The 26,879-nt window shown below is 39.1% G+C and overlaps 1 protein-coding gene across 1 annotated transcript; it reads right to left on the bottom strand.

The window, feature by feature from the left end:
* Nucleotides 1-480: 480 nt before the first annotated feature.
* Nucleotides 481-6,881, bottom strand: LOC124370417. Its single transcript, XM_046828702.1, has 3 exons — nt 6,408-6,881; nt 4,987-6,199; nt 481-534 (listed from the first exon to the last, which is right to left on the bottom strand). Exons 1-3 carry the CDS (start codon nt 6,566-6,568, stop codon nt 481-483), a joined length of 1,428 nt encoding a protein of 475 aa, XP_046684658.1. The 5' UTR covers nt 6,569-6,881.
* Nucleotides 6,882-26,879: the final 19,998 nt, after the last annotated feature.

Below are 26,879 nucleotides of genomic sequence, written 5' to 3'. Positions count from 1 at the left end.
TTATTGTGTGCATTACTTTGTCTCTTGCTGAACACAAGTCTATGGTTTCTGACTGAAGATATTTACTAAGAACACAGGTTGCATCCGTTATATCACTAAGACAATGCATAGTTATTATAAACTCGCAAGTGGAGATAGAGCACAATAAGCAATTTGCTTTGCTTGCTGTTGAGCTATCATTCCACTTTGAGACAATTTTAAGTGCCTCGGCTATTTTTGTTAGGTCTTCTGTAAACTCAAAAATTGATTCATGCCGTTCTACCCAACGGGTCTCACAATATCCTCTCATTTGATGTCCCAGTACTTTTTTCAAAATAGAGTTCCGTTTGGCCGAGGAGGTGAAAAATCTAGAAATCTCTTTTACAGTGCCTACTGCATTTCTCACGCTTTGGACTTTATTGCACTTTGAAATAGCCAAATTCAATGCATGATTACTGCAGCCACATAAGGTGCTGTTTATGGCAATTTTTTTAATTTCTGTCACTGCTCCTCGCATGTCAGACATATTGACAGAGCATCCATCACAACCGATCCCTACACAGTTATTCATGTTCAAACCAAGCTGTTGCATGAATTTCAGCACAGACTGTCCTAAAACCTCCCCCGTGATAACAGGTTCAACTTCTTGATCAGAATAGTTCGTACCCGTACCGTGGAGATCAACAAAACCTATAAAGTCTTCTCTTATAGCATTGTTATACAGGTAACGTAAACTAAGGCTTAGCTGAGAAGTATGAGACGCATCTGTTGATTCGTCAAATATTATGCTATAATATTTAGCTTCTGATACTCGTTGAGTTATCACTTCCAAAATTTCATCAGAACAACATTTTATAAGGCAGTTAGCTGTTGTCTTGCTGATGTAAGTGGCGTTTGCTCCTGCAGACTTCAAATGATCTTCAAGCTGAACATCCCCGCTATCTATTCTAAATCGCAAAAGTGCCCTGAAATTGCCGTCATTTTGTACTGGATCATCTCCAACTTCAATCAAACTGCCATCATCCCTATGACCTCTAAGGGGTATGTTCTGCCTACCATGCAACAAAATAGTTTTAATTATTGGCACAAGCCTTGCACGATTCTGCATGGTTTGGGCCTTCCTATTTTCGTTTAACAAATTAAGAATTTCTCCCTCAGGGTTTTCAAAAACAGATATAAAATGTTTGGCGTCAATTTCAGCATCTTTGTGATATTGTGTCGCTGCGTGACTTTCTAAATCTCCGTCCTTGCCTGAGAGTTTAGCATATTTCTGTAGAGGTTCAGTAACTAATTTCTTTAAAGAAACTGTATGCTGTCCTCCAACTAACTTTTGATGGCATAGTACTGCACAAAATTTACAAAATAGCCCTTGCTTAGCTTCTGAAAAAACTAACCATGGATACTTTTCAAAATGGCCAATATTAGCTTTTCTTTGTTCTTCCCGTCCTCGTTTTACATGAGAGGATGTAGGAAACTTAAAGTCCTTTTTAGGCTTCCAATGATTAGTAAAAATACTATACTTAGTATGGTCACTCATCTTAGAGATGTTGTTAATGTGAGACCCGATGTCGAAAGAGCACATGTTTTCGGAGATACTAACTTGTGAATTTGGAGGATGATGGCGCCGATTGTGGTGGCAGCGGCACGTCTGTAACCTCATGCTGGGTGGAAACCTCAACATTTGAAGAAGGAACTTCACTGTCTAACTTTGGTCTTTTAACAAGATAACGCCCCATATTGCACAAAAATCTGTTAACACTCAAAAAGCTATTAAACACAAGCGAACGGGTACTTCACGATATTCACGAACGTACGCACTGAATCAACTGAGTGGCCGTAGTAGGCGGTGTGGTGTAGGCCTATCGTTGGGGCGGGCGGACTAGGACGACTCATGCGCACGCACCGTTCCCCCACCCCTTCCGGTGATCATACGCACTGTTACCACCTCCCCTCTACTCATACACGAATTAAATCTACAATCTTAAGTACAAAATGTATGTTTGAAACACCGACAGTACCAATTACGAATAGTGTGGCCGATGAAAGCACCCTTTACTAACGAACAATATAGTATTACTTTAAGCTTAAATCTTTTATAAACAAACAAAAATTTGAATTTGTGACTACCGAGGGGGGGCGCGCGCCCCTCGCGCCCCCCCTCTGGATCCGCCCTTGTAACTTCCGTCCTATATCTAAGCAAAGAAAAAAAATTACGATGAACTAGCACAAAATAAAATATATAATATAATATAAAATGCTGTTACAATGGAATATTAATGGTTTGAGAAGCCACTTTGAAGACTTTAAACTACTTATAAAGACAAGAAAACCTAAATTTATTTGCCTACAAGAGACTAAATTGTCTCCTCTTACTCATTTCAAACAAAATGGTTATGACATCTTTCGCCTAGATCATCACCAACAAATTGCCTGTGGAGGTGTGGCTATTCTAGCAGATTCTTCTGTTAATGCTAGAGCCTTGAACATCGTCACAAACCTCCAGGCAGTAGCAGTATCAATCGATGTCCCTTTTAAATTAACCATCTGCTCCATATATATTCCACCTTCCCCTTTTGATTTATCTCTTGATGATCTACGTGATCTGTACAGCCAACTCCCTTCTCCTTTCTTGATGGTTGGTGATTTCAATGCACACCATCGCTCTTGGGGTTCCAACCATTCTGATCGGAGGGGTAACATGGTTGCGGGATTGTGGGATGAAGTGGCAGCGGTCGTTCTCAATGACGAGTCGGCCACTTACATGTGCCCTAGGACTGGCATATGGTCGGCAATCGACCTGTCAATCTGCAGTCCGGTCGTGGCAACTCGAGTGCATTGGTCCGTACTTCCCGACCTGTCGGGGAGTGACCATGTGCCCATTGCCGTGGCTTTTCAATCCTTTCCGTCTTCGACAGGCAGGTGTCCCAGGTGGAAAATTAAGAGGGCTGACTGGAACGAGTACAAAAAGAACATAGTTTCTCAAACTACTAATATCGAATTAAACGACATAAATACAGCCACTGAATTATTTACATCTAATATTATAACATCCGCAGAGCGAAGCATTCCAAAATCCTCAGGTTCACCAAACAAACGCCAGGTTTCTTGGTGGTCTGAAGAATGTTCGGCGGCTCTAAAGGAACGTCGAAAATGTTTAAGACAGTTCAACAGATCACCGAATGAAGAAAATTTAAGTAGGTACAGAAGAGCACGGGCAAAAGCAAGACAGGTTTTTAGACAGAGACGGCAGCAGTCCTGGCTGGACTACACAGATCTAATAAAACGAACAACTCCTGCATCTGATGTTTGGAGGAAGCTTCGATCTGTTTGCTGCAAGACCTCCCCACCTTCTCTTATTGCTCTGAAAAATGGTACCGATGTGGTAACTGATCCCTTGACAGTTTCCAATTTACTCGGCTCACATTTTGCGGAAATTTCAAAAACGTCATCTTACAATAGGGAGTTTCAAAATTTCAAAACAAATACAGAAAGACATCCTCTAAATTTAAATATTAATAAAAACTCTCCTTTAAACCTTCCCTTTACCATTGATGAACTTGATTCATCACTAAAGGCGACATCAAATTCTGCTCCAGGTCCCGATAACATACATTATGCCATGTTGCGGAACCTGACGGAGGATGGAAAACAAGATCTTCTGAAATTATATAATAGAATATATTTAGAAAACACATTCCCTAATACTTGGCGTCGCTCACACATTATCGCTCTCCAAAAACCGGGCCAAGATAAAACTTCTCCAGGAGCCTATAGACCAATTTCGCTTACTAGCAGTCTCTGCAAAGTATTCGAAAGGATGGTCAACAGACGCCTTGTTTGGTTTCTGGAGAAAAATAATCTTCTTTCACCTTCCCAGTGCGGATTCCGACAAGGCCGGTCTACAAGTGACCATCTACTTGCCTTGGAATCGGCAATCCTGAATTCCTTTATTGAAAGAAAACAGTTGATCGCGGTATTCTTCGACATTTCCAAGGCTTATGACAAAGCTTGGAGAAGGGGGATATTAATTGCTTTAATATCTTGGGGTGTAGGGGGCCACATGCTTTCTTTCATACAGGGCTTCTTGTCGGAAAGAACCATACAGGTCAAACTTGGGACAACCATTTCCGATTCCTTCACGCTGGAAAATGGTATTCCACAAGGTAGCGTTCTAAGCTGCACTCTGTTTGCCATTGCAATCAATAACATATCGTCCTGCGTTACCCCTCCTGTGCGCTGTTCTTTGTTTGTAGATGATTTCTTTATTTACATCTCTACAAAGAGGCTAGCGGTGGGGGAGACAGCTTTACAGCTTACCATCAACAGGCTTGAGCAGTGGTGCGGAGTGACGGGCTTTTCTTTCTCGCTACCTAAAACAAAAGCAATCGTTTTCTCCAGAATGCGTACCGTTGAGCAACCAACGCTCTCTTCTGGATCAGAGAATCACTACTTGTGACAATATCAGATTCCTGGGTCTCACATTTGATACCCGGCTAACTTGGGTGCCTCACCTGAAAGACCTAAAAGGTCGATGCGTGAAGCGCTTGAACATACTGAGAGCTTTAAGCGGAACAAAATGGGGGGCTGACAGGACATGCATGCTCAGGTTCTACAAAGCCACCATCCGTTCCTGTCTAGATTATGGATGTCAAGCATATGGGTCCGCAAGACCCAGTGCTCTCAAAATGCTTGACCCAGTCCATAATTCTGCTTTAAGACTGGCCACTGGAGCTTTTCGATCTTCTCCCATTAACAGTCTTCTCGCAGAAACGGGAGAACCCCCTCTTTCGCATAGACGACAACAACTGTCCCTAAACTATGTTCACGCTCTTTCAGGGAAGCCAGAAAACCCTGCGTTTGAACCGGTCCTGCGAAATCCACTCTATAATTCTTTCCTAGCGAGACCAAATCTTCCTTCACCCTTAGGCGTTAGGGCCAAATCCTACGCTTATGAAATAGGCCTAAACGATTACCAGTTTAAAGTCGTTCATCAATGTGATATCCCACCCTGGAGCGTCTCAATGTCAGTGTTATCTCATGAACAGTAAAGATTCGGTCATTTTTCTTCAGGGCCTTGGAAATGATCCCAAAATCCCTATCACAGGGAAGAAAACTGTGACCACGTAAGGGAAAGTATTGAGTCACTTTCCTAAATCTCCCCGAGTCTGTTAGATACAGACACAATCTTGACAGGGCCTGATTTTTGTTCTGTCCAGAACAATTATCACTAAACAGTCGAAGTTCAGTATACTGATCAGACACCGACTTTAAGTACTCATTGAGGAAAGAACAAACTTCATTAGGGGGTTTTTTTGCCACTCCTTCATGGTACAAAAATATTGTTGTCTTGTTGTCTTTTAGGTTGTGTATCCCAAAAACATTAACTGATATCTGCCTCATGTAATAGAGCTCTTGAACCGGTAATTTTGGAATTGAAATTGTCTTCATGTAGTCAAAGGCTAGGGATAACACGTGTTTTTCATTTTTACCCTCTTCTGATTGCTCATGTTGTAAAGCTGAGTAAAATTTTTTACTTTTGGCTTTATGGACAAGCAGTTCAGCAACTGCTGCTCTTTTCGCCACATCATTCAAGTTTGGAGATTTTATTTTAATATTGAGCTCCTCACAAGTGCTACATACATCCACTTGTGGGCGACCAAATGGATAGTTAAAATTATCATGGTAATATTGCCAAAAGAAACTTAGGCTAACCTTAGGTATAACTTGCGGATGTTTTTCTTGATACATTTGCCACATTTTTTTAATGTTCAGGTCTGCAGACAAGTAGTATTTTTTTTTGCCACAATAATGTGTTTCTTTGAGTGGAAAAGATTGTATGTGCTCATGCACTAAATGATAGATTTCGACAGGTAAAGCATGGCTGACACCTTTACCTCTTTTGTCCTCAGGAGTTTTGCCTAGAAGTTTTAGATTTCTAATCCTCCTAACTCGTTTCTCACTAATGGAGAACACGGATAAAAAAGCTTTGAAACATACCTCTTTCCGTGTAACTCCTACCATAAGATGATAAGAAAATGAAGCATTTTTCTTTCCTCTGTTCACGACGTCTTCTCTAGGCCGTCTTTGTTGCACATCTACAGCGTCAATTAATCCTTGGATATACAAGTCTTGCTCATTTTTGGAAGGAATGTCATAAAATCTTTGGAATACATCAAGACAGTCTTCCTCACCGAGGTTTTTTAAACATTTGTTGGCACATCTGTAACAACATACAAGAACTGTAGGCTACAATACTTAACCATGACAAAGAAAACCTGTAGTCCTATTCATAAACATAACCTAACAATCTAGGTAAAACTCATCATGATAGGTAAGAAAGCATTAGTGAGGTATGCCATATTGAGTTTTAATTTGTTTTAAAGTTTGATTTGTGATAATTAAACAACTTAAACATTTATTTAGCTTACCTGCAATCAAATTGTGGTTTCTTGGCTGACACTTCTTTCCCCTTATGGCTGACATAAGATTGTCCCTTTACTCGAGCCTCTTTAACAATATTTAGTTTGTAATTAGATGGATCTCGACGTTTCGTCTTACGAGGACTTCCAATCACAACATCATTCATCATCTGCTTGTAATGAAAGATAAAATATCTCAAGAAAGTAAGGTTAGAAAACACAAACAACACGTCTTCATTAAGAATGAAGATGTAATGATGAAACAGCTGGCGTGTTTCAATTTTTTTTGAAAGGGCGTAAGTCAAGCATACACACAGCAGCTTTAAAGGTTTGCAGCTGACTTACGCCTGTTTAAAAAAAATCTAATACTGACTTACGCCCTTTTAAACTGAATCAGAATTTCAAGTATTTTTTTCTACCATAAATGATAACGATACAAACGCCCTTTTAATGAAAATCAATGTATCTAGTAGTATAGAGTTCGAAAAAAAAATTAAAAGTGGAAATCGGAAAAATGATGACTTACGCCCTTTTAAAAAAACCGATTCATATACGCGCCTCTTCCTCTCGGCCCAAAATTATTCCCCACGGGTTGCCTACAATCCGATTTTACATGTCCCGGCTTATTACAGTTCCAACACTGTACTGCAAATACCATAGCATCCTCCACTACGGGCTTACTCCTTTAATCCGCTTCTACTATGATCACTGTCTTTACTGCCTCCTCCCAGTTTTCCGGAAACCTAAACCTGGTTACCTCACCGGGTTTACCTATCAAACCAAGCAAAAATGACGCTAACATCCGACGTTACGCTTCTTCATTCACTACTTTCTGTTCCTCCTCCTCGACTATTTACTTCTTATACCTTTTCCCTAGATTTTTTTGGTTTATACACAGTTTTTTTTATGTTATTGATTTAAATTTTCTCCCATAGGTACATAACACTTTGTTCAGTGTTCCCAGAACATCAACATCGTCTTTATTTTTATTGTCCAGCAGAAGCACCCTTTTTTGAAACCTTTTCCCAAAAGTCCTTAGGACTTTTACAACTTTTCAAATCTTTTGTGGATGTGATTTCAATTTTGATTAAGTGAGAACCTTGTTCACCAGGTGATACAATTTTGTGTCTTATTTCTCTTTAAAAACTGTAATTCTTAAATAATAAAAAAGCGTTATTTCTTTTATCGGTTTCAAAAAGAGAGGTGAAATCGCTTTCATCATCAGATTGGTCAGAGGATGAAGAAGAAGAGCTCAATGAAGACAGCGATCTTTTAGTTCGTTTCGCGTTCCTTTCCTGTCTGCTTTTCCCTTTTACGTTATGTCATATCTCTGTATTAGCATCTGCATCAGTAGCCTTAGCGGTTTGAAATGTAAGTTCATTTTGTAACATTTTATCAACGTTTTGAGTTATTTTGATTGCACTTGTTATATCGAATTCTCGGTTCTTATAAGGTTTTTTCTTTAACAAAGGATTTAAGATGTGCATAATTTCATTAAAAGGTTTGTTTTCTGCAATCAATGAAGGTACTTTGTCCTGACTTAGATCAATTTGGTTCAAATATATGTTTTTAGAAAATGTAATTAACGCCTAGTGTGAATATGATGTTCATTGGGGTTAAATCCTCTTTTATTTCTTGTATTGTTTTTAGGGCGGTTATGGAAAACTTATTTCTCAACTGAAGCCATTCCTAGGGTGTATAAATGTTGAAGTAAGGCTATTAAGTTATCATACCAGGTTTTTCTTTGTTCAGGCTTGGCTTTTCCGACCTAGTTGATTCCATAACAGACTCAGCTTGAGCGATAGACTGTTTTGTGGATCCATCTTTCTGTGAAACCATACAATATGTTTAACCAATTAATGCCCAAATTATTTTTTTTTAAATATTTTTCTTTTCTTCTAGTATTTTATTATCTATAGTACAAAGAGTGTTGTGACGTGTGCGGTTTATGGTGAGTTATGGTATAAATAATGTAGAACTGATCACTCTACATTATATAAATTTCAATTCATCAATGTCGTAGCGCGCCGACATTGTACCAATTATACCAATGCCCGTACGTCACTCTTGCCTGTTCTGTATAAAAGAATAGCCCATTGAGTAACCTTTTATCTCCGGTGGACTGTTCACCGCACGACCGGACGACACGCTGCGGCAGGTGAACTGATAACAAACAGCTGGTGGATTGATTAGTGAGGAAGCTTGCGAGTGACTGGATTGCGTCGGTGCTGTGTGTGTCTACGAGCCCTTCAGCTTCGCTGGATTTTCGGGAGCCGACTAATAAAGTGGCCAAGGGCTTTTTTTGGGAGATTTTGTCCTGGTACACTTCTGGACTGCGCCCGGAGCCTGGTGGACTTATTGCCGAGCCGCTAGTGGGTACTCCAGCTTGCACTACCCTGACACTGGGATCTGCTCCTAGCCGTGCCGCCTAAGGCTGGTACTATACGGACGCTAAATGCGTCGCGTTAATGCGTCGCGTTAACGCCAAAGTTCGGCAGCATTTTTAGTTGGACTACTAGTCCAGAACTATACGGACGCAAAATGCGTCGCGCTGTTTTTTTGCGAGTCAACGCCCGCTGGCCAGACTATACAAGCGCAGAAACCGCCACGTTGCTTCCCAGATCACTTTATTCCAAGTTGTGCCAATATGGGATGCAGTGCAGATCGGTGCTGTAGGGTTTCAGTGTCTACTTAGAGATTGTATTTGGAAAAGACCAAAAGGCAGGATAGACGTTGGGGTACCCATCCCGTTCTAAGCAGCAGATTGACAACAGGTGCGTTTCATTTGATGTTTGAGAAGCACAGACAATATGAAGACAAATTTTACCAATATTACAGGATGTCTGTTAGCTCATTTGGATGAACATGTATACATCTATTGTCAGTAGACGGTCTGATGAAGAAAGATACCAACATGAAAAGGAGTATTGAGCCAGCTGAAAGACTTGCCTATAAACCATCAGGTAAGCCGTTTATGGGTTAAACTCGAAGGGTAGATCCATGTCAAGTGTTCCAGCAGTGGTTGCTTGACATTTTCAGAAACATTAATATTTGGTAGATCCATTTTGAAAATGGGGACCCTATTTGTTTTGCCCGCTAGCTGCTTTCGCCTTTGCATCGCATCCCCCAAAATATAAGGAACTGACCCTACCAAAAAAAATTTTTCTGATGATTATCAAGCAACCAATATTGTTTTCCTGGGGACCTTGGGATGATTGGACCCTGAAGTGGTTTTAAACATTTAGTGTATAGTATTATTTTTTTTTCTTCTAGAATAATGTTTGTTTGAAGTAAGGGTTTATATAAAAAACGCAAAAACAGTTCTGGAATATGTATTAGTTTTTAGTTTAATGATTCTTTTAAACATAGTATTATAAATATTTCTATCAGGTGTACAATATGTAACATCGGATATTGATAAAAAATACAAATAACAGCCTCGTTCAGTTTAAATTGCAGTCAGACACTTACAAACACAATAGGTACGTTGTAATCATTTTGTGATACATTATAATCACTAGGTTAACATATTTTGTAAACTTAATGTAACTGATTTTTATGTATTGATTACGGAACAACTATTAAATTTCATTTACCTCAAATTGCTCTGAGAAGTTAGCAGACCAATTTTGACCGAGTTATAAAATACAACCTTTTTCTATATATTTGTAATGAATGGAACAATGTAAGCCTATAACATTTTCCAATAGTTATATTAGGTTTAGTCTTTTGTAAACAGATAACCTACAAACACAATAGTAAACTAACCACATATTACAAAATATGAACTACTATTAAGTAAGTAAAGAATTGTGATGACCAAGAAGTTTCAGTTCTGCACAAACACACTGGGAAGTTAATTACAAAATTGTCATTATTCCACAGTTAATCGGAATACTACTTCTTACTACTTCTTCTTACTAGAAGATGGTTCAATTCCGGGTTCACGGAAAAATGTACAAATTCTGATATGTTAAAATGGTTGGGGTTTTTTTTTTTTTTGAGTGTTGTCACTGGAAGTGGCATATTAGAGCATTCGGTGTTTTCGTCATAGTCCACCGATTATTGATGGTTGTGGTCGGGAAAGTCGGAGTTGTGTATGGTGAATTTAGGCCCGAGAACATTAATGGTGACGCAGATGTGTAGTCAATTCATTTGGGTACGCACTGGCACTGGTTCCTGAAACTCCGTGTTTGGTTCCATAAATAGCATTTCGGAACACTTCAGTTAGTTGCATCCTAACATCAAAGGCAGCAAGTGGTGGTAGGCTGTCCATAACAGGAAGAAAGGACATTAAAAAAATGCCTTGTTCCCAGATTTATCTGAGCTGTTAGCTGAGGGGAAGTGTTCGCTCTTTGAATGGCGATGCTTTCTTGCATCAATGATGTAATGTTTTTTTGAAGCTGATGTCAAAGTTCCCTATCTCAATATTAGTTCTTTTTGACACCACGTTTTGTCTCTTCTGACGTTCAACTAGTGACGAATTTGAAACGCTGTCAGCACGGTCATTGTCATCTGCATTAGTTGTTTCTACTGTTTCTACTGCTTCTTGTTCAGATATAATGTGTTCAAGGGGTGGAATATTTGATACGTTTCTTGTCATTGGGCTTCATGTACAGGTGTCAAAAAAGACAGTTGGTCAAAGAAAATGTATTTCTTTTTTTTTGTTGCTGGAGCTCCAGTCTCATTTTTCTTTAAAATACGTAGTTCCCGAACGAAATTGTCACGCAAAGTCTTCCATTTTTTTCATCATATCTTTGCTAAAAAACAAACGGAGCACTTTTAGAAATCATTTTATAACTGGTATACTTGTCACAGGTTTAAAGCAGGTAATTATAATATAACATTTTCTTGTTTGATTATAGTGTATTAGGGACATATTAGTGTCATTCCTTGTAAAATCATCAGAGTGGGGTTTCTTGACTGTTTTATTTTATTTTAATATTTTTATCACGACTTCTACCGCACTTCAGGTGAGATCAAACCACAATTAAAGAAAAGATTATACTATACTAAAAGGTTATACTAAAATCCCCTTCTGTTATGACGTATTATTTTACAAGAATTAAGTAAATTGTTTTATAATGTAAGACTTAAAAGCGTGTAAAATCTACACATCTACAAAGACGGCAGTATCAATGTCTTATATTAGATAGTTTATATTATGTTTCGCCTTATATTTACGTTAATATATTTTAGGTATTTGGGCTGTGGAATGAACTTCAGTGACCTTGAATTCGAATATCAAGTATCAAGAAAACACAATACGTCTCGTTGTTGAGGAGACCTGTGAAACAAATTTCGGGAAAACTGCAGTCAATGAAATGCCAATCCATCCTAACAGTGATGAATGGCTTTTGAAGGCAACGGAATATGAGAAAGTTAACCAACTTCCCAAATTGTGTTGGTGCCATTGACGGCAAACACGTGCGGATACAATGTCCACCAAGTTCAGGTTCACTATACTACAACTTCAGGAAGTATTTTTCACTTGTATTGTTTGCAGTCAGCGATCGCACAGTGCAACTTCACTGCAATAGATCGTTGGTGCATAAGATGGCCGGGGAGGGCGATTCCACAATCTTCAAAAACTCAAACTTTTACAAATAGACTGAATGCCGGCCAACTGAACCTCCAACAGAGAAACCGCTTTCACCAGAAGGCCCCACAGTACCTTTCGTATTTCTTGGCGATGAAGCTTTTGGTTTAACTACACGTGTGATGCGCCCTCCCTTACCCACAGAAGAAAACTCACAAAAGAGAGAAGTGTATATAACTAATAGGCACTGCAGAGCCAGACGTACAGTTGAATGCGCATTTGGAATTATGAGCAACAAAAATGGCGAGTAATGCATTCCTGTATCTGGGGGGGTGAAACCCGATCTTTTGCAACGAAAAAATCATTCAGTCTTGCTGTGTATTGCATTAATTATGTAAAAAGGCGGGCTGGTTACATTTTTGAAGAATCGCTTACATGTGACATGGATTGCTTGGTCGGAGCGAGCAGCAGTAGGAAGTGGTCGTAGTAACGGACTTGTAGTTAAGGGACTTGTTCTGTGAGTATTCAAATGGACCAGGAGGCCTTAATACTGGCAAAATTCAATATGCCTAAGCACACTCACTTGAAAAAGTAGGGACTTAGTAAAAAGAAGAAAAAGTAAACTTAGAAAAAGTATAACAATATTATTTCCTATGTAATAAAATTTAAAATAAAAAGTTTTGTAATTGACTACTTTGAATACATCCTGTTATGTTATTGTAGCTCTCTCAAATTAGACCTTTGTATCATAATCTAGTGTGTCAGTTCTATAAACAGTATTGATTCAACTCAGTGAAATAGGTTTAGTGAAGGTTGGCAAGGAAGAACAGTGACCTTGGACGACTCATAGCGCAGAAATAGACTTTTCACCCCTCCCCTTTCTCCAACCTACCCGCCCGGCGCGACGGCGACGCCGGCGCCGGTGCGTCTGGGCTAGCCATGCGTCGTAACTTCGATATCTACAGCAGTAGATTTTTAAGTGCCAAAAACTGTGTTCATGTACGCAATGGCACAATTAAATTACTAATGTTCTTTACAATACGTTACAAATAACATACGTTTTAACATTACATTTCAATATTTAAACCTTGTTACGTCAAATAACCACACAAATTAAAAAAAAATAACCATATAATCAAACCGTAATTTAAGGAAAGAGATGATTTCAAAACGGTGTGTGTTAAGTTATTATCACAACAAAGTTGTAATTTCATTTTTGTCTTAATATACTTCCCATATTTATGTACGGTACTATTATTAATTATTGTCTTCGCGTTACTATTGTTACAAACAAACAAAGATAGTTAGTTGTACATTGGGTGCTTAGAAAAAAATTGTTACATCATTTACACCTTTAGCACTGAGCTGGGGGGGGGGGGGGGGGGGGGGGGGGGGGGGGGGGTGGGGGTGGGGGGGGGGTGTGGGGGTGGGGGGGTGGGGGGGGGGGGGGGGGGTTGGGGGATAAATATATCAAAAACTTAAGTTACCTGCTTCGTCTTCATTTGGGAGTCATTTTCCTCCCAGTTGTCGTGCACAGCTGCTCCTACCTCCATCCAGCACTGAGCTTTAACATTTTTTTTTTTTTTTTTTTCTGTTTGAATATTCTTTTGACTGGGACGTCATAAAGTGGAGGTCGCTTCTCTACTTCTAAGATTGAAACTTCTCAGTATCAAACATGTTGATGACTCTCACACAGAAGCACAATAACTACTCACTCAAGACTGCGACTGCGGGCCACGCATCTAGCGTCCGTATAAGGTTAAAGCGAGGAGAGATTGCGCACAATTCAAAATATCTAAATAAACGAAAATTTTTAGTTGAATATACAATTTTTTTAGTGTTATATTTACATTGTATGGTTGTCTATTCTCTGTATTTTTCCAGAATTTATATTATGTTAATAACGAAATAATAAAAAAAATCGTAAAATGTGTTTTTGCGCATCTCTCCTCGTAGGGTAGGTGTGAGTTTGCGCACATGGGTAGGAGAGATTGTTTATGGGAATAACTACTGCAATTCACACTTTAAACATATTTTAATTAATGTAAAACTAATGAAACCCTTCAAACTTGATTGTAAGAAATTGAAAAATTAAACATTTTAACTTGGGCACATTTTAAAAAACATTATTACATAAGTTAGAGCATTAAAATCATTTTTTTTTGACGTTTTTCACGGCCCGTCCACAGTCAATGCACTTTCCTTCATAAATTGTACAGCTCTCGAGTGCATCCATCTTCCACAGAACCATGCACTTGATCCAGTCAGATGTCGAAGTAGTCTCCTGATATAGTTCAAGACACTCTGTACACTCATCATCTTTCATTATCGCGATGACGCGACATGATCGGAAAGAAGTTCAATGTCTGGCGTCATCTTCCTCAGATGTAAAGAAGAGGGGGGGGGGGTGGGGGGTGGGGTGGGGGGGGGGGGAGTCAAGGGGGGGGACATCAACCGTTTCTTCTTTGGAGGGGGAGGAGAGGGGGGGGGGGGGGTTTTAAGTCCTTTTTTTTTGTATCTTGCAAGATGTTTGGTTGTTCTTTCCATGCAGGTTTCTTATTTTCATCTGGTCGCTTTTTCTTGTTTGATGGCTAAACTCTTTTTTTCTATCTTGATTTTGGTTATGTTATTTGGATCTGTAAAATTCATGGCACTTTGCTTCCTTTTTGATTTTGATGGCTCCAAAAACTATTTAGGAATCGGTGAAAGTTTTTGTAAAACTTTTGTTGGAGTTTCTAACAGATGCGGCTGAACATTGTCTTGAGGTTGATGGGTTGACAGATTGGAGGATTTAAATGATTTGATTGAGATGGGAAAAATTGGATTGAAATAGGTGGTTCCAGTGTTTTCAGGGATACTGGATTATTAACTGATGTCAAGGTTGGTGTTTGGAGTGTTGTGGATCAGGAACAATATCTGGTTTACATCTTGGTCACAATGTAAAAGATATGCTAGTCTTGTAATCACATCAATATTTAGAGGATGGATTCCTGTGGCACGAAACGCAGCAACTCCCAAGTTGAACAGTGGCAGCACGAGGCCAAAGATAAATTCAATAGATGGCCAAAATCGTCCCTTGAAATTTTGCCAGTACCACAACGAGATGTGACTAATTTGTTTACAAGCATCTTTAAAATAAGTTTTCAAAGGCTTGAATACTACACGATCTAGGGGTTGTAGGTAGTTGTGTAGTATGACTAGGCAGACATTAAGATAATGATGTCATTTATCATAAGCCTTTTAGCATACATATTGGGACAGTTCATGTGTGAGGACATTGGCCATCTAAAATTAGCAAATGCTTTCCAGGAGACTTTCTTGGGATGAAGTGTTCAGAAAATCCATTCCATGAACAGTTCACTATTTATGTACGCACTTTCCTCTTCTCATTTTTTAAAAACAGTTCCAGGGGGAGCATCTTTGATATATTGTGGTTTAGCGTAAACATCCCTTCTAAAAATTACAAAAAGGTGGTAGGAACTGTCCCTCTGCATTGCAGCAGGCCATAATAGTTACAGTTTCTCCCTTTTCAGCACTTGTAACGACGTGACGTCCCCCTCCACCCCCCCCCCCCCCCACCCCCACACCCCCCCCCCCCTTGCTTCCTTTTTGGGCAATAACTTTTCCAGGCTCATTATTAAGCTGCACTCCTATTTCGTCGCAGTTTCCAAATACAGTTGGGCTTATCTAAAAGGTTGTTTTCTTTTTAAGGTGGAAGTGAGCAAGATTGAAATAACTTTTTACTTCTTCCCTATTCATTCCTTCTGTTCTTGCTCTACTAATGCCTTGAGCTTTTCTCTCACACTTAAATTAGGGATGTCGCCGCATGAATGACGAAAACCAAAACTTTTCCAGCGGTTTTTATGGTCTTTGTTGAAGGTGTGTTTAATACCCAATGTTTCTGCTAAATTGTAAGCTAACATTCTAACCATTCTTTTGTGTAGGTGCAAAAACCTCTACAGATTGAAGTTTTATTATGTGCAAAGCCCAATTTTTTCTCGGCTTCCAATCCTAGTTGGCCATCTGGACCCAAATTCCGTTTTGCAAAATCATTCTTCTTCATTCGATGTCTAATGTAGACTCTGGTATTTTAAACCTCTTGCTTGCTGCTCTTATTGATAATGATCCATTCTTTATTTGACTGATACAGCTGATGATAGATCATCTTCTGTCCAGGATCCTTTGTTTGTTTTCCTCTTGTACACGTTAGGCATGTTAGCCTGTAAAAAATAAATAAATAATAGTCATCTTGGTAAATAATATGTTTTAATTTTTTTTTTAAGTTGTTTTATTAATGGTAATATGCAATTCATATTAATAAAATAAATAAAGATTCATAATATACATTTAATGAATTTATCTAACGAATATGTAGATTCACAAATAGTTAATATTAATTATGAAATCCATGCGCAATGTCTCCTACCATTACATTAAATGGAATAAATGCGCAAATCTCTCTCTAACATGAAATGCGCGTACTGTCCTAATATCGGTAGGAGAGATTGCGCAGGCTTAAACTAAGATGGCCGAAGCGAGATTTGACCAACCACTATCTGTACAGTTTGCCTATGTCATTACCTCTCTAGAAAAAATGGTAAATACCGAATAATGTATCGTAGCATCGTACTGATTAAATTTCATGCATCCTGCAGACAAATTCAGCCACTTACCTTTGAAATGAAAAGTTGTAGGTTTAATATATATCACTAATAAACAGACTTAGCGTCTTGAAACTTTTGACAGAACACTCAACTAATGAAGCGGATCGAGGCACTGAGGGACGCTGCGCGCGCAACCAACTCCAAAACAGCTGGAACAAAGAGGGCGCAATCTCTCTCCCCTACCGCGCAATCTCTCCTCGCTTTACCTTAGTCCGGCACCCTAGCGTTGCGCAGCGCTATCTACGTCGCGCTGCTAACGTTTTTTCCAGGGATGGTCGCGTAAAAATGCGTCAGACGCCGAGTTGGAGGGCAGCGTGCCGCGTAGACTGCGCTCGTATAGTCGCTCAAATTGACTTGCATTGCCATCCAAAATTAAAAATAGCGCAGCGTATTTAACGCGACGCATTTAGCGTCCGTATAGTACCAGCCTTACACCTACCACTACCGCACCGCGGATCCGCTCGCGCCGCGCCGCGCTCTTCCGCGCCACGGTCTGGACCGGACGTAGTAGGCCTTTTGTGTTGTGACTCCCAGTTGGTGAGTACAGACTTGGATTATTTCACAGAGTGCTCTTATGGATTAGTGAGTCGGACGCGGACTGATGTCTAATTCTGGACCAGGAGCTTGTATTGTGGAAGGAGCCCTTAAAATTTGGTTCAACGCTACCCTCCAGACGTTAACTGCACACCTTAGTGCATTATAGTGTATCTTTAGTATATTTACTTGTGTCGTCTATTATTTACATGTCTAGGCCATTTATTGCATGTGTTTATTGCATTTATTTATGTATGTTGCATGTTGTTTTGAGGAAGTGGAGCGCTCCCTACCATAATTAGAGTTCATTTAGCCATTTGTAATTCTCTCTAATAAGTGGTAACATTGTATCTTCGCTATATTTGTTGTTAATTATTTTCTGTCTAAAAGCATTTATTTACTGTAAGGCTGGATTACTAGTGACAGTGGCGCACCCAGGGGGGGCTTTGGGGGCTTAAGCCCCCCCCAAGGACCTGATATATCCGACTAATAAATACTGTATGTGACTAATCATTCGTTATGTATCATCATATATGTTTTATCGTACTTTTATAAACTATAATGAATGGTAACGTTAAACCTATTTATTAAAGTAACACAGATTAAATCATAGAAATCAAGAGTTGTGAAACAAATATTTAGACGTATGTATTCACAGTATAACTGCCTGCGCTGCTGTGTTAGCTCCCTCCATTCCATCCTGCTCTATGGCGATGACTACGTGCCGTTGCCATGGGCGACCAGCTCTAGTTTCCACAACTCTCACCAGACGCGCCCGTGCCCGCCCCGGCAGTGAATTTGTCTTTTGTCCAGTTGGACAGTCGTAGTTTTATCGAATTGCAGTTATAGTGTGTGTTATGGGTTGTCTGGCTGTCAAGTTCAAGCTGTGTTTGTGGTCTAGGTCTGACAAATTGGTTGGACAGTAAGTCTAGTAAGTTATGGGTGATAAAAGAAAAGCTAGTATACAAAACTATTTTAAACCGTTGAAATGCCACAAAAATATTTCGGCAAGTAAGGAGCTGCCTACATGTGCTGAACAGCCTGAGTTTGTGTTGGAGGATGTCTCGGGAGCTAACGTAAGAACTCTGCAGTCCGATGTAAGTCAAAATAACTTAGACATTGCTTTGTTTAAAACAAAAAAATTGACAGACAGTGAAAAGTTTAAAAGTGTTGAATGACAGATGGGTCCCTCAAAGTAGTTTTAACTTTCCTTACAGAACGTACGGACTCAACAACGAAAATTTTTGTTTTCATGGCTAAATAAATATACTTGGCTGTCTTATTCTGGAATTGAAGACTCTGCATACTGTGTTCATTGTATGCTTTTTTCCAAAAAAGAAGTAGGCAAGAGTAACGCTCAACATACTGGCCAACTTGTTGAGGAAGGTTTTTCTAACTGGAAAAAAGCATTAGAAAAATTTGAAAAGCATGCAGCTCACAGTACCACAAGGACTCTTGTGTAAGCGCAGCTAACTTTAAAAGAGTAAATGGATAGTGAAATCAAATCAATCGACAAATCCCTTGATAAAGGGAAAGACCTTCAAGCCCAAAACAACGTGAAAAGAATCCTTCCGATAATAGACACTATTATTTTGTGTGGAAGGCAAAATATTTGCTCTTAGGGGCCATAGAGATTATGGCGAGTTTTGATATAAATCGTAGACCTGCCGAGAATGAGGGTAACTTTAGAGCACTGCTTAGAGCCAGAATTGAAGCGGGGGATCAAGATTTAAAAAAACACTTTGAATCATGTGGAAAAAATGCTACGTACATAAGTTGGAACTTCCAAAACCAAATAATTGATGCTTGTAACCAGATCATAACTGAAAAAATAGCAACTAAAGTTAAAGAGGCTAAGTTTTTTAGTATTCTCGCAGATGAAACGTCCGATGTTTCAACAATTGAACAGTTTTCGTTGTGTCTACGATACGTTAGATTCTGATGCATCAAATAATTACCAAATATGTGAGCAATTTCTCAAGTTCATGCCACTAACCTCCACAACCGGTAGGGAGTTGGCAAAAACTGTAATAAAAGGACTTGAAGATTAGTAACATTGACGTCAATAACCTACGTGGCCAGGGGTACGATGGAGCGGCTGCCATGAGTGGGAAGTTTAATGGGACCCAAGCCTGTATCCAAGAAGCTCACCCCACAGCAATATTTGTGCATTGCGCTTTCTCATAGCCTTAATCTGGCATTATCAAACGCTTCTGAAGTTGCACCTATCAGAAACTGTTTCGGAATAGTAGAGAGGGTGTATAATTTTTTCAAACACTCCTAAAAGACAAGCCGTTTTACAACAGTGTATTGCATCGGAGATAAATGTTGAAACCAACAGGAAAAAACTGCTACAACTTTGTCCAACAAGATGGGTGCAAAGGCATGATGCCGTCTTTGTCATGAAGGAGCTTCTTCAAACCAGTTGAAGTAGCGTTGGAGGAAATAAAAAACTGGAGTGATAGAGACTCTTCTTCTGGAACTCTTATTTTACTCAGCTCTTTACGTCAAGGCGAATTCATCATTTCTCTCTTCAGTCTCTTGGCATCAGACAAGCTCCTTGGTTACACTGTAAACCTAAGCAAAAAGCTGCAAGGAAGTGATTTGGAACTATCTTCTGCAATCACACATGCTGAAAACTGTACTTGAAAGCCTAAAATCCATAAGAACAAATGCGGATGAAGAGTTTCACTCCTTGTTTGAAGAGGCTACCCATATGGCCAACAACTTTGGATGTAAAATCTCCATGCCCCGAACAGTTGGCAGACAACAAAATAGAAACAACACACCAGCAGATACGCCTGAAGTGTACTACCGGCGATCTATTTTTCATCCCTTGGATTGAATCTTTGATAAGTTCTTTGGAATCCCGATTCATGAAACATAAAGACATATTGAAGGGGTTTGAGTGTCTGATGCCTACAGCCGATGGATCACGTGGAAAGGAAGAAACCTCAAAACTTAATTATCTGCAGCTGTGTTGTTTTTATAAAAATGACATAATTGAAAGTGGTGGGAACAACGAAAGCCTGCTCAAAGCCGAGTTTGAGTTGTGGCACAACAGCTTTAAGACCCAACACCAACACACCAAGAAATGTAATTGATTTGTTGAACTTGTGTGATAAGGACATGTTTCCTAACATCCACATATTGTTGAAAATATTGTGCACTATCCCTGTAACTACGAGTACAGCAGAAAGGTCGTTCTCAACATTACGTAGACTCAAGACCTATCTAAGGAATACCATGGGTGCTAACAGACTGAGTGGACTGGCGGCTTTGAATATTCCACCGTGAAAATAGAAGTGACCAATACAGAGGTAGTTTCTGTTCTCAAAAAATCGACCAGACGTCTAGATTTTTGTCTTGTAAATATTTTAACTTTAACTTACATCTCATTTTGTAATCATTAAATTTACATTTGTAATTTAAATGTATTATTTCTTTCCTTGAAAACTTAAAACTAATTAATGACAGTCCAACTTATTCCAGGATGACATTTCATAATAAAAATCAATATAAAGCTTTAACTTGTAATTTTAATAAGGTTTTAATTGAGCTAAAAGCTGGTTTAATGTAATAGTAGCCTATTAACTTAAATTTTTCTCTAATAAGATTAACTTGTAGTTGATTATGAAACAGGCCACAGACCAGACAGTTGGTTTTAGCTTACTCAATTATCTAATGATCATGTAATACAGTGATGTACCAAATGTTACATTATTGTAGTTCGATATGTTATAGGCCAACTAATTATATATTACTGGTCATTGAAGGTCATGTAATGGAAAACTATAGGCGTACATTTTATACTTGGGAAGCCGAAGCCCCCCCCAAACCAAAATTCTGGGTGCGCCCCTGACTAGTGATAATGTCATACAATTCCTGCACATAAATAATTAGTTTAATTGCAAACATTTGAGTGTTTTGTTTCTTTTGTTCAGTCCTAGTAACTGGATTTAGATAACCTCGCATAAGTATTAGGGGTCTATATTTAACCTTATATTCAGAATATTTCAATACAACTATCTGTGTAGTCCAAAGGCCTGGTTGACAAAAAAATAGCTTAGTGTATGGTAGTAGGGAGCCTGATTGGTACTTTCCTTGGAGCAGGGGTACTGTTCCTTGTTGGAGCCCTGCCTGTTACCTGTCCTACAACAAGGAGGGAGGGTGCCCTTTCCCTCACCGAGCAACCTTAAAGAAGAAGAAGTACTAATCGTAGGTTACCCTTTACCCTTACGGCGCGCTGTCAAGGACCACCCCCTTTCTCCACTGAGTGATACCGGACATTTGCACAATTCCCCTAGGGGAGAACGTTGCAGTGTAGATACAGATTTTTAATTTTTTTTTATTATCCAATACTGTATGACGTCATGTCGACAGTGGGCATGAATGGTAACATTACGGCATTGACAGATATTGACTACTAAAGCCAACCGTGAGCGTATCCGGTAAGATGAAAACTATATTTACACACATTTTAGTTTACTATTCCTAATGGAAAGAATTTTAAATGACAGAACATCTATATAATAGCACTTTTATTTATGTATAAAACTACAACTGTACAAACTGGTTCATTAATAATACAAAAAAACACTCTTTTATGTGACAAAATAATATTTTCGAATATTAAAAGGAAGTACATGTTATCAAAACGTTTGTAACAAATGCATTGAGCATGTTTTGCAAAACATTGTTACAAACACTGTTATAGAACACGAATTACACACAAAACTATTTATAAATTAATGTCACGTGAATAGAACTACTGTTAAGTAAAACAATGAGCTGTTGTAATATCTCCTAGTAGCCTTCTACGTGGTACAAATACTACTGCACTCCTAAAAAACTGTCAAATACGTAACAATACGTACTTAGTAAACACAAAAATGTAGTTTTAGGAAGACATTTTGGAAGAAAAATTATGTACAAACATGTTCATATAACGGTTCAGTTTTCGGTCGTTTGTCATGAATAATGTATTTTTCGAAAAATGTCTGATAGGTAAAGCGGTCAAAACTTTTATCAACAGGTCTGTTAAAATACAATATTACTTGGAGCTTGATCTGGTTATCGCGGAGGTCAGATCACCGGGACGAAAACAGACGTGCATTTTACCCTCAAGATGGACACAAGATAGACACTCAACTGGTGGTTCTGACTTTGAGATTGGGAAGTCCAAGAGACGACACCAACCATTCTCTTAGTCACATAGTTTTCTACCTCATCCTCTTGTTGCCACAAAGGAGTGACGGTGACGTTTTGAAGTGATCCACCCTTCATCAGGTATTTGAATAGATACTTGATGACGCGACAGGTAGAGCAAGCTCCAAGTTAATGTGTGCTTCATACTTAAGCAATAGTGCGGTGTTATCGTGAACAGTAACATACCTGTTGCGTAACTTGATTGACCGGTATTTCTATAGTCCCGCCTGTACTGCACGAATCCTCCGTCATCTACGTGGGTTGTCTGGCAGGAAGGCTTAGGATAAAACTTTGTGCAGTGACCCTTCACAGCGTCCCTGCACAGAAAGTCGGTGCAATGAACTGTGCCATAAGGACCATGGATCATGTGCTGCAACACCAACTTTCTTAGTCTTACACCGGCTTCTTCTTCCGACGGGATATCCGCGCGGATTACAGAGTCGATTTCGTCTGCTTGTCTCCGTCAATCTTAAACACGATGTGGGCGTGAGGAAGGCCCCTCATTTGCATTTTGATGACGAAGACGATATAGTTCGTGCAGGCGAACATCGCTCCGCTCCGCAGATCTCGAAGAAACTCGAGGAGTTTGATCTGGAAAACTCTGCAAGCCGTGCTATGGTCACTGCGTCCACTGTCGTGAGGACACGCTTTCTTGTTTTCCTCCCAAGATGCGCTGTATGTAAACGTATATAAGCGCTGTATATCACTGCATTGAAGGCTCACACTTCTTCGCACATGGGATAGTCAATCATATTAAAACAAAGCAAATCACTTTGATACGTTAATTTATTTTGATGTAATACAAACAACTAATTGTACTCACTTTGCTTTGTTGTTAATTTATTCACTAAAAACAATATCCCATCTCCCATCGCCCGGTTATAACTTTTAATACACTATTGCACAATATTCCGTATTGCATCATTGCCAGGTGGATCTACACGTCTGACGTCCTCTCTGCTTCAGCTCTCGAAACAGAAGAAGGATTCTGGGGCCAAAACATTGCGTACTGTCTCAAACAATGCTCAACCCCTCTCCCGTTCAAATTAGCGTCTTTACGATTGAATATAAGTTAATTTTTTTCTCATAATTATCGAATTTTATCACGTTCACTATAATTGATCAATTTAAGTCTTTATATTTATTTTCTTTAAGTATTTTTCTATCGCTTTTTATTTAAATTTTTGCAACATGTGCTTTCTGATGTCATCAATACGCAAGTCATTTTATCCCACTATTGGCTTTTTTGCGTAATTTTATTTGGTACTTTTAGTAAAAAAAATTTTAGTTATGTTTAGCTCAGTTTAATTATTTGAATTTGTTCCCGTATAAAGTTTAACATATTTCTCTATTATTAATTAAATAAAACTCAATTCCAATAACATGTGATTTACTTGCGTCACGGTCATTTGGTTCACCGTCTGCTAATTCCCCGCGAATATTTTAATATCGTAATTTGACCTGTCACACAACCCCCAAATATAAATTGATCACATATTTGTTGTCAATTTATTTTTCTCCTCCAAGTAATTAAATTTTTAAATTTTTTGTTCAATTAAAGTGTTAGTGACAGTTTTACTATCACGTGTTAATATATAATTTCTAATAAATAAAAGGATGCAGTAACCTGAAGTTTGGCTTAAACATCAAGTATGTCATCGTCGTCGTCCGCATACAATTCAAATTCTATCACATCAGTATTATCTGTATCTCTTCGAGGCCCGCACAGGAGGCGAGCCACACAACGAAACAAAATGTAAAGAACACATAGGCATGTCAAAATGTAGAGCAAAACTGAAAAATGGATGTCGTTTTAATATAACTTCAGATGAATAAAAATATACATAATTTATTTACTCCTAAATAAATTATTGAGCCATAGCGTTCTCGTAATGTATCTTCATGCACCTGGGCTATAACGACTTGTATTATTGAAATATTATTAAGAAAATTATAAATCAGACATGCAAGACGATATAAAATATTTTTTCATTAGTAAACTCCAAGTGTATATTTAGTAAAATTTATTACTAAATTTTTAACTATTAAATATTATCTGGTTTAATTACAGTTCTAAATATAAAATAATTTAAAATGTCAAATTAAATAGTTCATTGCTTGAAATCACTCTATATTTTCCACAAAAGAATTGACAAATCATTTTGTAATATTAAAAGGGTCCTTTGGCAAGAAATACAAATTTCAGTCATATATATAAAACTCGCTTTCGCTCGCCGGGGGGCTCCGCCCCCCAGGCCCCCTTAGGGGTGTTACTTTAAGTTCGGGTTCGAGATCAATTTAGGTATTAGCTAATTTTCTATTAGTACAGTTTTGAAATCAGGCAATTTTTTGAGAGTGGTTAATTTTATCAGACTCAATTGTATTTGGGGTAGATAGTAGTTGTTCAATATTCAGGTAGGGAGAAAAAGATAGGATTTCAGTGAAAAAAAGGTGAAGAGGCTGATTTATGAGCTTGATATCAAGGATATTATAAACTATTGCATTTGATCATTTGAAGGTAATAGAGATGGTGGTTTTAAATGAAGAAAATGCTTTTGATGGAATAAATGGGTGGTTGGAATTTCAGTACAAAAATATGTATGAATTTTGAAATGAGTAAAAGTAAGTTGGCTGTTTGTCGGTTAACCTACGCTCAGGCATTGAGGTTAGCGTATTCAGTCTCGCCACAGGGATGCACAAAACGCAGAGACCATGTATATGTACACATTTATAACAACAAGTAGCTTATTAAATCAGCTTTGGTTTTAAGTGCAATAGTTAGTTATGTTTATGGCATAACTTATGGTTGAATGCAATGGTAGAACAGGTTGTTAAATTGTTAAAGTATTGATTAAATATGTCAGATGGTTGATGGCATGAAAACACGATGACTTAGACAATGTTAATGAATGGTGAATTGACTTTGAGGTAAAAGAATTGGGTTTATTTTTTAGGATGAAAAGAATATTGCTGTTTAATTAATTTGTCATTATTCGTTTTAAGCAAAAGAGATGGTTGATTTTGTGTGTGTTGAATATGAATAGTGGTTTAAAAATATAGAATAAAATGTGTTTGGAATTTTGAAAAGAACAGAAAATCAGTTGTTTGCCCGTCGGTTTACCAACGCTCAGATATTGAGGTTGGCGTATCCAGTCTCGCCACGGGGAGGCCGGCAAACTTAGAGACCATATATATTTACATATTTACACAAAACGGGGAGTTTTATTCTGGCAGATCCCCTTGCCTACTGCTAATAAAGTCATCAGGGAGTTTTGGTAAAGCAGTTCCCTTTGCCTACTGCTAATGAAATCATCAGGGAGTTTTGGTAAAGCAGTTCCCTTTGCCTACTGCTAATGAAATCATCAGGGAGTTTTTGGTAAAGCAGTTCCCTTTGCCTACTGCTAATGAAATCATCAGGGAGTTTTGGTAAAGCAGTTCCCTTTGCCTACTGCTAGGTCAAATCACGACGGGGAGTTTTTTTTAAGTGGCAGATCCCCTAGCCTACTGCCGAAGACTTAATCAGTGTTTAGAAGGAGCTCGTCATATACAATATTCTTTGCATAGGCGACTCCTTCTACTATTCTGTCGTCTGGTACAAGAACGACGATGTCGTCTGGACGTCTCACTCTGCTCAACAGGACGTAGAGCTGGCCATGAGTGAAGCAGTCCGTTCTCAGGTCGACTCCGACGTACTCAATTGTCTGGCCTTGGCTCTTGTGACCAGTCATGCAGTACGCCAACATGAGGGGGAACTGACGGCGACAAACCCGGAGCGGCGATCCTTCGGCAAACGCGAACCTGAACGTAATCCGGGGAATTCCGATAGGTTGCGTGTTGCCGATAAGTCTGACGGTGATCAGTCGGCTGCTGATCGCCGTCACAATGACTTTGGTGCCGTTCACGAGTCCATCACCGATATTTAAGTTTCTCATGATTAAGCATACGGAGCCGACCTTGAGACGCAGGACGTGATCTGGCACTCCTTTGCCAGTGGCCTGGTTGAGGAGATTTACGTCCACATCCAGCCCGTCGTCGTCTTCTCTGTCCACGGTGTCCGCGCTTCTCAACTCATGAATGCGCCCGTCCATGAGGTCTAGGATGCGACCGTTGATCTCCTTGACGTTCACATTCAGAGTTGAGAGTATTGCCCGTCTCGCACAAAGATCAGGATCTCGCAGAACACCAGGAGGAAACACATCCGTTATTAAGTCCGCGAGAGAAGTGAGGCATCTCACCCCAGTGAGGGGAATGAGAGACTCTCTCTCGCGGCCTTCTCCAAAAAGTAAAGGATTTATTGTTCCATTGCCTACTCCAAGGAGGAAGTTGGAGTAGTCAATGGAACCACTAGTTCTCTGGGGTGTCGTCAGGGAAAATAGTGTGAACAGTCGCCACAGATGTGACGCCCGAAGTGACACGCACGCGACATCAGCTGGTGTGCGAGCCTTCTCAACGACGGGCGCAATCTGACGGAAGTCCCCGGAGCAGATGAAGATCTTATTCCCGAATGGCACACTACTATTCATGAGATCCCGGAGG

Source organism: Homalodisca vitripennis, unplaced genomic scaffold, assembly GCF_021130785.1.
Source record: "Homalodisca vitripennis isolate AUS2020 unplaced genomic scaffold, UT_GWSS_2.1 ScUCBcl_124;HRSCAF=1272, whole genome shotgun sequence".
Classification (NCBI taxonomy): Eukaryota; Metazoa; Arthropoda; class Insecta; order Hemiptera; family Cicadellidae; genus Homalodisca; species Homalodisca vitripennis.
Note: the sequence above shows the minus strand (reverse complement) of the source record. Positions and strands in the feature narration are given on the sequence as shown.

Coding starts and splice junctions, on each gene's coding strand:
- LOC124370417 (XM_046828702.1), bottom strand. CDS start 6,568: ATGATGAATGATGTTGTGATTGGAAGTCCTCGTAAGACGAAACGTCGA. Junction 6,200..6,407: donor AAACCACAATTTGATTGCAG/GTAAGCTAAATA, acceptor ATGTTGTTACAG/ATGTGCCAACAAATGTTTAA. Junction 535..4,986: donor TGACATTGAGACGCTCCAGG/GTGGGATATCAC, acceptor ATAACTGTGTAG/GGATCGGTTGTGATGGATGC.